This window comes from Pygoscelis adeliae, unplaced genomic scaffold (assembly GCF_000699105.1).
Source record: "Pygoscelis adeliae isolate BGI_AS28 unplaced genomic scaffold, ASM69910v1 Scaffold294, whole genome shotgun sequence".
Lineage (NCBI taxonomy): Eukaryota > Metazoa > Chordata > Aves > Sphenisciformes > Spheniscidae > Pygoscelis > Pygoscelis adeliae.
In genome coordinates, this window is record NW_008824722.1 from 1,913,503 (window position 1) to 1,926,424 (window position 12,922).

The 12,922-nt window shown below is 52.8% G+C and overlaps 1 protein-coding gene across 1 annotated transcript in view; it reads right to left on the reverse strand.

The window, feature by feature from the left end:
- DNMBP (dynamin binding protein) overlaps positions 1 to 12,922 on the reverse strand; it is a 28,808-nt gene that overhangs the window by 12,950 nt on the left and 2,936 nt on the right. Inside the window, 2 exon segments of the mRNA XM_009323319.1 lie at positions 9,170 to 11,113; positions 11,671 to 11,793. Coding sequence (XP_009321594.1) covers positions 9,170 to 11,113; positions 11,671 to 11,793 — 2,067 coding nt within the window.

The following is a 12,922-nucleotide window of genomic DNA, read 5'->3' on the forward strand; positions in this document are numbered from 1 at the left end:
CTAACGAAGCCACCAAATTCCAATCCAGTGACAAGTTCATGTTTACCCATGACACAGATGCCAAACGGGCATTCAGAAATACATTTCCAAAAACAATGTTCTCAATCACAGTTTTCAGACACTCAAATTTTGTTCTCTTCTAGGTTGCAATCTCTCTCTAAATTAAATTAAATTAAATTTAAACTAAATCTCCCTCTAAAGGCTCTGCAATCTGCCTCTCTAAATTAAACCCTCTAACAACATCATTTTCTCTATGCCCTTTGGTGAATTTGCGACAAGTCCTTGGCTCTCTGGATTGGTTTGATGGTCTGTGACAGCCTCCCAGGAGCACCTGCTTTTGAGCTTTGCTAGTTTGCCTGCTGACGCATGGGAGATTCAACACCAACTCATAACCCAGCCCCTGGCAGCGAAGTGTCAGGAGGGATCACACTCCCACCTCTGCCCTTCCCGTGGAAGCCATGATTTAATATTGCAATCACACGGCTCATCCTGCTCATCTCAGAAATACCACTTTCAACGACTTTCTTCCAATGAACGAAAACTTCTAATTCTTATTACCCAACCTCCTAGCGGGAGCACACACACAACACTCCCTGCCCCATTCCGGAAGCAGAGTTGACCCATGAAGACCAGATCCAGCGGGATGCAAGCCCATCACACACAGGCTGGGGGGCTCAGCCAAAGGGCTGCATTGCCCCCCAACTCTTCCTCGCCGGGGCTCACCTGCCAGCATCCTTTGCAGCACGGTGCAGCCTCATAGGGCGCCCAGGCTGCTAACGCAATCTGAAGAGGGACGTGCTGCACATCAGCGCTGAGGCCAATCCCCCGCTCCGGCTCGGTAAGCACGAATCTCTGACTGGAGCTGCACCCACCTGCGAGGCAAGCCCAGCCCCAGGCTCACAGCTCAGCAGAGTCAAGCAGTGACTCAGGACAAAACAAACCAGCTGCAAATATTTGAAGTATGTGGACGCCAGGAGGGGAGGAGCCACTGCCTACCATGAGAAGAGAGGGGATGAAACTAGGGCAGGGAATAATTAATCTGAGCGAAAGGCTAAACTCTCTGCCAGGACCAAGATCTGGCCGGGGTGAAAACTCTCACTCTGGACATTGATAATAAGCCTGCAACAGAATATATCCACTGCTCCAAAAGCAACAGACTGGATATATTCAGTGTCTCATTGCTCCTTAGGAGGAAGCGGGAGGTGCAGCAGAGAGGTGCCATGGCAAAAGAGGACTTCAGCCTTCAGCTTCAGAAGTGGATTCAGCCACTGGCATTGGCAGAGTCCTGAGACCAAGGAGCGGGAGATAAATCCACACAAACCACAAAAATGACCTGAACAGGAGCAGATGGGGGCACGTTTCCAGGGCCACCGGAACAGCTTAACATCTCAAAGATGTTTCTAGTAGAGCCGGCTTGGTGGGGACATCTCTGTACAAGGTAAGATTACAACCATCATCCCAGCACAGCCCCACCGCATTCAGCGTGAACAGGGGATGGTCCCAACCTGTGACGCAGAAAAAAGTGAAGTAATATGATGGTCTGCAAAGAGCTAACCCTTCCAAAGCTGAGGTAGAGGATCAACAAAAGTGACTGTGAGCAAAAACACTGATGGAAAAAAGAATGAAAGCTGGAAGTTCTTTAAAAGGATGTTTTAAATAGATAATCCAAAAAACATGGTTATGTAATCAAGAAAGAGAACAATATTGATGAAAAACCTGTCCTAGGTCTGTGCTTCAATAAAGGCAACATTTATATTATTTCTATTATTTAATATAAATAAATGAATGAATGAATATAGAAAAACAGATAATAGACAACTGACCAGGAAATTTGAAGTACAGAAAAATGAGAAGAAAGATACCAAGAAAAATCCATGGATGGCAGAATTAAGAATTCAATTTTCATTTTTTAAATGAAGAAATAAAATGCTACTTTATAATAGAATTTTATTTCCACCCTTTCAATAACGCAATCCCACAAGTAAGCAGAAATAGTAAAATTTTTGGTAAGTTTGGTGAAAAGACAGAATTATACAATAAATGTTTCTTTCCATCTAAAAAGCAGAAATAAGATCTTGCTAACTGGCACCTCAGAAACCCATTACCAGTGGAGAATATCCAGAAAAGAAGACATTCCTAATGAGATTCTCCAGGGACTGCATTTTGAGTTGATCCTATATAATATTTTTAAAGTAAATGGAAAATCACTGCTGTCATGTAGAAAACTGAACATTGATTCAACAGGTTCGCAAATAAAGATGAGGCATATGAGTCACTGAGTGACCCAAGGTATCCTGAATAAGATGGAATTATTCAAACCAAGGAGGTTTAATGCAGACAAATGCATTAATGTATTAGTGGGGACAAGAAATGCAGCCACATGTAGGACTGTATTCTGGGGAGTAATGCTTCTGCTCGAGTCAGCCAAAACTCAGTAGGAGTTCCCTGAGTGCTGCAGAGGCAGACTGGGGTCCTCGGACAAGGGCACAAGAGCGCAGCAAAGTAAACCTCTGTGCAAGCAAGTGCTGACACCCACCCAGAACGCCTCACGCAGCTATGAAGTCCACTATTTTAAAAGAGTATGAACTGAAGAATGAGCAATGGTCAGAAAAAACAAACACTGAAAGGTCTTCCTGTGAGACTTTGCCAGGAGTATTTTAAGACTATTCACTACAAAGAACTGAAGACTGAAAAATTAATTACAGTACCTGCCTGAGAAGAAAATACCATCACTAAAAAGCTCTAATTTAGTAGAAAAAGGTTGGGGTTCAGAGCTGAAATGCAACACATTAGCATGCAAAACATGTAAGAGTGATGGTGACTAAGCAGCAAAGCTATGACAGGAGGGTTCTCCTGTTGATGTGGCAGGCAGACACATCTGAGTCTCATCCCAGAAGCGATGGTCTAACCAAGTAGCTGTCACTGGGCTGCACTGCAGAGAAATCTGTAAGAAGTTTAATAACCCCGCCTATGGAAAAAATTAGGCCATGTCATCTCTAACGGGGCTTTCAAGCCCTAAATTCTGTTACTCTGTGGAGGAACCTGGAAGAGAGGCAGGCAGCGTTAGAGAAGGCGCCTGGAGCACACACAGAGGGAAAAACAGAGCAGACTTTTTTTCTGTCAGCTGGACAGGAGGGTGTCTGCCACCAAGGACGATGGGAGGGCTTTTGGGGAGGCTCCCAGGTGCTGTTGAGGTCTTACAATGAGGCAGCAAAGAGGTGCTGGTGCTGGTGAGGTCTTACATTGAGGCAGCTATGGCAGCAAAGCGTATTTGCCAAGGAGGGCTGTTGTTGGTCCAACGCTGTGCCCCAGCAGGGCAGGAGGAGGAATGTAACAGGGAACTGCAGCCAGAAATGGGCCACAGGATGGACAGACAGTGTTACAAAATGCCTGGGGCCTTCCTCCTCCCCTTCCTGCTGTGGGACACTGGCCCTGATGGCGAGGGCATCCTGCCCTGCACCTCCTGCAGCTGCTCCCCCGCCCCTGAGCCTGCCACAGCGGGGAAAAAAATCCAGCACCCCCTCCCCGCGCAAGCGTGGGTGTACACAGCGTCTCATTTAACATCAGAGGAGTGAAGGCTCTCGCCCAGCACTGCAGTCTGTCCCCTCTGCTGTTGCAAAAGCCAGCCAGGCCAGCAGTGGTCCGGACTCCTAAGGCTCCCTCCCCACTCTGCTCCTGTCTCGTCCTAGCTTCCACGCTGCCCTTTGGACATCCTGGCACTGCAAAGCCTCTCCCTTCCCTCGCCCTGGGGACACAGCCGAGCAAAGTCCCACCCTACCACGGCAGCTGAAAGCACAAAAATGCAGCCGGGGGAGCCTGCTTAATCAAATACCTCCAGAGGACAGATTGCATGCTGTTTAAGCTGACAGGCAGCCACAGCCTCCAGCTCTGCCACTTCTGCCGCTGCACGGAGGTGCGGTTTTCCTCTGCGTTTCAACCCCCATTCATGGAGAGTTCACACATGTGCCTGAGACAGACGCTGGCAGAAAGGGCGCAGAAGCAAACAGGTTTTCAAGCACACGGCTGCCCAATGGGGAGGCCAGTCCACCAAGAAGTGCTCTTTCACTCCCTCTGCCCAGACCCCACCACCTTGCTGTCCCTTCCCCAACACACACTAATATCCTTGCAACAACGAGCCCCACAAAGCTGTCTGCAGCTGACTCTGTCCCAGCCATGGTGCCAATGGGACAATTCTGCTCATGCCAAGACAGCCTGAGCCCTCCAGCTTTGGTATCTCTCTAGCTCCAGGGTGCCGGTTGATGGGACTGGAGACCCAGGGATGGCTCGGGGACCCAGGACATGCAACTGCTGTGGCACGGGCAAGGGACCACTCCGGTACTGAGGGGCTGGCGATGCAGGAGGTATCATTCCCATCTGCAACAGCCCCCCAACGCGCAGGTGCCCTGGTGTCCTGCCCATGTGTAACCACGCAACTACAAGTACTTGTCCTCTGTGTCTGTCCGAGTGCTACAACAACAACTTCTCCTATTTCCTGCTTTGTGCTGCCTGTGAACTGCTGCCATACTCGCCCTCTGGGGGGTCAGGATTTGGTTCTTACACACTGAATCTGTTCATGATGGATTATAAAAGTAGAACAGGCAGTGGGAATAACCCCAGCACCTCACCCTTTCCCCCATGAGGAACCTCCTTGGGGCCCTGAGAGAGCAGGCAAATCAAGGCGACAGGTTTTAGGGTGTACCCAAAACACTCGGGGCACAGATGGAGGAGCGACCAAAAGGACAGCAGTGAGCCGTGGGTCTGTGCTGCCTGGGCTTCCCTCCCACCTGGGCCTCCGCGAAATGGGAGCAAGAGCCCTGGCAGGACACGTAGGTGACTGTACAGAGGGATAATGACGATGATGCCCATTTCGGCAAGCTCCAGGGTTTCCCACGAGAGCCCTGCTGTGCCGGCCACCCGCCTGTGCCAGAGCCCTGGTTCTGCCCTGGCGTCAGGGCAGGGCGAAGGCACACCCGAGGCAACTGCCCAGCATTTCCCCGCATACCTCGCTTCTCCTTCCTGGTCTGCACAAACTCCGAGTGCCGCAGGGCGCTGGGAGCCGTCCGTCTGTAGAAGCTGTTTCGCTGCAGCACAGAGCCCACCCTGTTTGCTTCCTCGGCCTCCTGCTCCCAGACCTGGCTCCAGTCTGGCCGGCCCGCGCGTACCCTTGAGCGCTCTGCTCCGCCACTGCTCCTGGCTGGCATCTTGGGCCCTGGGGCTGCTCCTTCCAGCTCCCCATGGCCGTCATAGTCCATGTCCTGCATCTTGGACTGTGTGTAGCAGGTGCCTGACCCCAGGCTTACGCTACCACCTCCTGAGGACCAGTCCACAAATGCAGGGGCTTCACAACCTCTGTACAGACTGCTGTGGTCCATGACATGGGCTTTGGGCTGCCTGTGCTGCTCAATGTCTTCTTGGTCTACATGGTCCCTAACACCTATATACTGCCTTTCCTGCTCTCTATATGCCCCAGAGCCTCCATCCTCTCTATACCACCTTTCCCCTTCCCTATATACTTGATTGCCTCCATCCTCTCTATACTGCCTTCTCCCCTCCCTATACTCCCCAGCATCCCTCCCCTGCCTATAGCACCTTTCCTTTTCCCCATAACGTCTTTCATGCTCACTGTAGTCCCTAGGAGCTCTGTCTTCCTGATACCACCTTCCCCCCTCCCTATAGTCTCCAGGGCCCCTATCGTCTCCATACTGCCTTCCCCCCTCCCTATACTGCCCAGGTACTCTGTCCTGTCTGTACCGCCCTTCTCTTATCTCAGAACTGCAGCCTCTGTATTGAACACCCTCCCTCTCATACACTCTATAGTTTCTACCCTCTCTATCCTGGCTTTTGCCTTCCCAAGCACAGTCTACTCTCCTGCAGTCTGCGTACTGGCTATCTCCCTTCCAAAAACCTCCACAGTCTCCATTCATGCTCCGTCGGTCCACCGAGATGCCCTCCCCTCTCCCGTAACCATCCCAGCTGTTGTCTGCTCTCCGGCAGCCCGGGTACTGCCTGCTCGCCCTGGGTCTGTCATTGCAGCGAGCCTCACCATGCAGCGTGGCCACCCCAGCCACATCCTCTCTCCGCACAGCACAGCAGTCCTCATGTTCCCAGCCCAGGAGCTGTGGCTCCTGCCTCGGATCCTCCACACCGTGTTTCGTGCTGGGATAAGTGCACATAGTCCTGTCGGGGTGTGGCGCAGGTGCTGACTCCCTTTGCTATCTGCTCTCTGAGCCCAAGCCCGAGCTGACGCCGCTTCTCTGCTCTGCTCCAGCGCTCCTGTCCCAAGTGAAACGCAGGCACTGCTTCCTGAAACCAGCCAGCAAGGGTATGAAGAGGCGCGGGCCCAATCACTGCCAGCCCTGGCCTCCTCCACCTGCTGCCCAAAGTAATCAGTAACCAGCCCCAAGAAGGGAGGCCGGGCTGGGCAGGCTCTCACCGCCCAAACCGGCTCCGCAGCTTTGCCAAAGCCTCTCAACAGGTGGCTCAGAGGCAGGGAAAAGGAGGGCACTGGAGCATGCGGAGGCCCTGCCCCAAGACCAACGTCCTCAGGGAAGGGAAACAGCATGTGAGACCACAGGAAGCCACAGACCAGAGATGGGATACCAGATCTCCTTCCCCTGCCTTCAGGCTCCCGCCAGCATGGAGGCTAAATGACGCGGTCTAGCAGAGGCTGGGCTGTGCTCCACACCTTGCTGGGGGAAACTGAGGCCTTCAGGCTGCCCCTGGCTCAAACCTGATGCTGAGCCCACCTTTTTCCCGGCCCTCATCCACAGGTCCTGGGAAGAGCTGGAGATAAGCAGCTCCCTGCGCAACAGAGCATCCCTGAGCAGTGCCTGTGCAGTGCCATCCAGCCACAGCTGCCTGGTTCCCTGCTCCAAGGCGAATGGCTGGTCCCCCCCGCTGATAGGAACAAGCTTGAAGGGACTATCTGGGTTACGGAGTCCACTGCCAACACGCAATGTAAGTTTCCAGGACACTTTAGAAACACACACTCCTCTCGCTGCAGGGCGCAACATATTCCCAGTTTTCCATACCAAATACAGGAGCTCCTATGAGAAACCAAGAGACGACCACAACATGCCCTAGACAGAAAGCAGGAGAGTCCATGCATATCATCCATGTCTCAGGTTCTTGCACCACTTGTTAGGTATGCACAGCCAATGCTCCCAGCTGGTAGAAGACAAAAGTAAAACCAATGGACCCTCCTACTCCAACTGCAGGAGGGCAAGCACTAATCCTGCCCAAGCCTGGTGATCAGTGAAACCCCCAGTGTGCACGCGAGACATACAAAGAAGCAACCTGCAGATTTTAAATGTGTGTTTTAGAAAACCACACACTTTCTGCTCTTCCTTTGGCTCCCCAAAGGACACATCAAGGGCCTGGGCTCCCCCAAGACTGCACCAGCCCTACTTTGGTTGCTGGTCAATGCTTAGGGAAAGCTTTTCTCCCTCCTGCGTGCCTCCATGTTCCCCTAACCATGGCAAGGCAGAAGTCACGCCTGAGGCATGGTGCAAACACATATTGCTGAGCCAATGCATTACTGATCTGGCCTGCTGCACTGAAGCTGGTCTAGCAAGCCTGAGACATGCTCTCTGGCCACACTCGGATGTGGCAGGAGGGATGCAGCAGAGCTTGGGTAGGGCACATCTTTATCATAGGACCAGAGAGGCTACTTATAGATTCTCAGGTTTCTCGAAGTGGCAAAAAATCCCCTAAGACTACTAAGGGGATAACTTGACAGGTAGGATGTCTCAGGATAGTGTGTTAGTTCCTGCCTAAAACTTCCAGTTCCGGTAACCAACAGGGCATGGGTTCCACAGGAGCTGTCCTCTGTCAGGAAGCACTGGGACGGTAGGAGACATTTCCCAGCAAGACCTATCCCGTAAGAAAATTCCCCTTGATCCAGCCTAGATCTTCCTCTTCCTACCTTCAAGTTGTTTCATCTAGCCTCAAATCCTCTAAGCCTCCTTCCAAGCATCCCTCTTGCACGCCACTGACGTGGAGGCTGTTTGTCACCCTGTTTCCCTGGTGCACCCATATCAGCCTTCATTCCCATGTGCTCTGCATCAGATGCGATCCTGCAGCAGAGCGCCTGGGCTCCCCAGCACTGATTAAGCAGTGGGAGGATGGAGGCAATGAAGTCAGAGTGAGTAATCCCCAGGCAGGAGTTGGCATTTCACTCCACCTCCCGCGTGCAGTGCCCACATTTCCTGCACACCGTGGGTTTTGATAACAGAACTACAGTGTCAGAGCTCCTGGGAGAAGCTGGGGAAGGGACTGTGGGAGATGTACGTGGTCCCGTCTTTCCATTTTGTCTACTGTAATACCAAGTATAACGTAATTAACAGCACTGATCTTTATATGGCATCTTTGGGTTTCGGAGCCCAAATGTGCTGATAGAAACAGGGCAAATTTCTCCTCCCTGAGTAATTTTTAGGGGCTGCAAGGACAAAAGCCATCTTTTTGGCTACAGACATGCTGCAATTTAAAGCTCTTTGTTGCTGATACCAACAGTGCAGCGTCATTCTCCTGTCCTGAAATTCTGGACTCCATGGACAGCAGGAGCACAGGAGCAGGCTTTACTTTTTGCCCACTAACCCTCCCCACTCCCAGGCCAGGTTCAGCACCCTTCTGTGCATCCCCTCTGATTTGAGTGACAAGTCCCCAAAGGTCTGTATCACTACGAGAGCAGAAACTGCAGGAAACCCAGCGCCCTGACAGGCTGAGGGCAGGCACGTCACAGACATCAACTCAGATCTCAACTGCAGGACCATCAGCAAAGCCACTCTGAAGCTGCTGCTCACTCCCCTACAGCTAAGAGTGGGTGAGGCAGGGAGGTTGAACCTGCAGCAGCTGTGTTTTTGCTTGAGAGCAAAGACACACTGGGAATGGATCAGATGAGGGCTCTGGATGTACAGTGGGGCTGGAAGAGGAGATGGGAGAGTTGGAAGGAAAAGGGGGTGGGGAAGGCCAGGGCCGAGGGATGTCCAGAGAATGGCACTGTGGTTCTCCAAGGCAAAATCATGATGACTTGTACTGCAATAATGCTTACAAAACGACCAAAATCAGGAATTAAAGAAGGAAATAAAAGGCTGGCTCCAACAATGCCTGTACGCAGCAGGGGCCAGCTGTCCCCCTGATGCACCCCCATCCCACACTGCTGCAGACTCACCTCTCAGCTCCTGCAGCTCCACGCTGAGGCTCTCGATGTTGGAGTCACAGAAATCAAGGTTTTCCAGGGTCTCCGCTCTCACCAGCTCATCTTGCTGCTCCTCCAGCATCAGGCTTAGTTCAGCGCGGGTCTTGCCGTAAGCATCCAGGTCTCGCTCCACCTCGCCAATCCTCGTCAGCAGAATGGAGTGGGGGGAAGCTGATCCTGCCTGTGCCAAGCCCTCACGTCCCTCCTCTGCCCGCTGCTCCTGGGCGCTGGGCTGAAGCTGTGGAGGGGCCACACTCCTCCGCTGGTTGCTTGACGGAGGCCGGGGTGCAGGCCGGGAGGGCTTCACCGAGAAGGACAGAGACCTGCCTTTGGACACCTGGCCACCCAGCGTGTGCACGGGGGTTGTCGCAAGGCTGCTGGGCCGAGGAGGGGGTGGCCTCAGGGCCTTCCTCCTCTCTGGCTGCCTGGTGTGGGGGGCACACTCAGGAGACCCACGGACAATGTCCTTCTCAGAGCTGTAGTCCAAGATAGAGAAGTGTCGTGAGACCTTGTCCTGCTCAGCACCAGTAGTTGTCAGACTCTTCTCAAACTGCGCCAGCTGCTCTGTCAGTTTGGAGTCAAGGTCTGTGCAGCCGTCCCCCTGCGCTGCGAGCGGGCAGCATTCCCCCCAGCTCCCAGCCCACGTGTCCAGGCCCACCTGGGCACCTCCCAAGCTGGAGGAACAAGGTTTGGACTTCTCCTGTTGACCGTCCACCCAATCGTCCAGGTCCTGGGCGCTGCTCCGGCTCTCCTGGGGTTTGGATGCCGCCCAGCTGTTAGGAGAAGAAATCGCCTGGCTCCTGCAAGGATCTGGGGGGGAGCGGGGAGCCTGTGGGGGCACAGTGGGAGTGTCTCCATCATGCTCAGGCAGGGTGTGAGTTTCTGAGTTTCCTGGGGAGGCTGAAATGGTCCCCCCAGGCTCCAACTCACCTGCCTGGCCAGGCCTGTTGCCCTTTTGGGGAAGCAGCTGAGCAGCAGGGAGAAGGCCATTGACCGTCTTTGTGCAGTCAAAGGGTAGGGAGTCTGCTGTGCCTTTGGGATGTGGCCCTTGGTGTCCAGTGCCAGGAAAGGCCTGATGCTGTTCCAAATCTGTGCCAGGATGACCCTCTGTTCTCCCCGCCATGTGAGACAAAATGGTGTCAGGCTCAGAGTGTGCAGCCGAGCCATCCTCCTTTTCCCTTCCATCTTTCCCTGGCAAAGGAAGAGCTTCAGAGCAGGTGCTTTCTGCGTCTTGATGGACAGTGACTCCACAGCTGCCTCCACCTTGGGGATCCCCAGCATCCACCTTTTCCCTGCAAGGCTCAGAGGCTTCCAGCCTCACAAATCTGTGTGGAAAGATGCCGCGTTTCCCTCTCAGTTCCCCCTCCAGCCACCCATCCTCCAGAATGCCTATGATCCGAATCCTGTCACCCACATCAAAATCCAGTTCCTTGGACTCCAGGGCTTGGAACTGATAGAGGGCAACACCATAGGTGCTCCCTGGCTCCTCCTCCTCCTTGGGGGGCATCTCCACTGTCCCATTGGTGTCACAAGTCCCTGTGGGCTCTGGATCCACTGAGGTTCCTGGTGCTCGCAGAGGAGTAAGCAGTTCCACAAAACCCTCTGGGAAGATGCCCCTGCGGCCTCTGAGCTCGCCTTCAAACCAGCCAGGCTCTGGGACACCAACAATGTTGATTATGTCCCCTTCCCTGAAGTCCAGTTCTTCCTCCAGCTGAGCAGACAGGTCCATCAGGGCCCGGGCTTGGCCCAGTGAGTAGGCAGGCACCTCCAGGAGAGCACTCTGGGACAGCTGACGGCTCCAAACTGAAAGGCACAGCTCCCGCACACATGATGAGGGGAAAAAGCCCTTGGAACCCCAGCTGCTTCGGCCCTGGAGCCAGCTGGAGGCCAGGGACCCGCCCAGGATCACCAGGTCTCCTGCAGGGAATGAGACACACCAGTTCAAAACTGCCCTCATGATTGCTTCCCACCTCTTATTCCTGCCTGTCCGTGTCCTTCCTGGCTGTGGGTAAGGTCTGGCACTCTGCACAGAGCGCAGTGTGTGTTGGGGATCCACAAGAGCACAGAATGGAGGTAAGGCACGAAGCATCGGCAGCCTCTTGCACACACATACCTAAGATACACAGTTTTGGCTGCTAAGCCATGAAGGTGCACCAAAGGTTTCATTTCTCCCCCAAATGCAAGTCTAAGATTTGGGGATTGGAAGGCAGTTAAAAGGCAGCTCTAAGTTTACTATGATCACATGACTACAATATTTGGAGTTTCAAGAGTAATGATAGATCATGAAAAACCAGTATCAGAGTGCCAGAAGCCCAAAGGGCCATGGTGGATTTGACATGACCCATGTCATGAGGTATTAGGAAATTCCCTGTCTCTCCTGCCACTCTAGGCAGGATTCTATGACTAGGTTCATGCTTCTGGAAGGACAGGTGAAGGTTATGAGATGCAAAGCAAAAGAAGGGAATGGCGATTACCTCTCTGCAATGACAAGCTCCCTGGCTCTTGAGATGTGAAGTCACTGGTACAAACAAACAGTTTTTCTCCCTGCTTCAAAGGGGGAATATCCACAGGTTCCACAAAGCTGCTAGGAAACTGCCCTAAAATGAGAAGCAGTTGTCAGCAATGAGTCTTTCCTGTAGCCCACCACCAGTCCCTCCACCCTCCTTTCGTTTGGGAGTCAGGAATTCCTGAGGTTTTAAATGCTTAAGAGCTAACAGAGAACAAAAAGCTTTGTGCCCTCGGCTCACTCCAGGCAACCAACAGGCTGTGTTCATTGCTGGGACTGTGCTATCAGCATGGAGTTTCTGGGAACAGACATACTAGACTTTCTCTGCTTTCATTGCTTGCTTCCCAACTCAGAGCCACGATGAGGACTGAGAGATCCAGTAGTGCTGGACCACGAGACCAGTGTCTTGTGACTGGGCACATCCACCTGGTGCTCTTCACTCTGTAAGGCTTGGCCCCTGCGTGGCCTCAGCACAGAAGTCAGGCCACCACACTCGGGATGGCCACGTCTTGTGAGTCACAGGCTCTGTCACAGCTTCAGCGCTGCTGAGGCTCCAGGGACCCTCCCCACTTTATCACCTCTGTGCACCTATTTCACCATGGCACCCATTGCTGGATGCCCAGCTATTCTGAACAGGCCACAGCCAGACGGGGCAGCGCACACTTGTTGGCCATCACAAGATACCACTCAGCTACTAATTTCAGTCCTGGGAGCACGGGACTTGGCAGAGCCCACTGCAAAGGCCACTAAAAATGTCATTCCTATCTTTCATAATTTGTGGCAAGGGGTTGTGATGGAGTATAGGCTAGTAGCACTTCCAGCATTCACTTCTGATGACCCAATATGGCATCCACGTTCTCCAATAAAACCTGGAGACGCCATATCCAGAACTTTGCACTGGTTTAGGCAGTTTGGCATCTGCTGTCATTAACCTGAGGTGCAACCAGCAGCCCAAAGGCTGCTAGCATCAGTGGCTTCCTTCACAGTTTTAACCAACTCTACCTCTTTTTCCACGTCTTAGTTTCCTGCTCTGTACGTGGAAATAACCTAATGCTGTTAGAAAGGAAGTCATGGAGCTACATTAATTATTCCCCAGGGTACTAAGTATTATTATTGGTAGGCTGCAGCACCTCCACAGCGTCTATTCAAAAGCGTTTTTTTAATTCCCTAGAACTTCAGCTTAGAAAACTGGGCAGAAAACTACAACAGCTGTTCCAAGA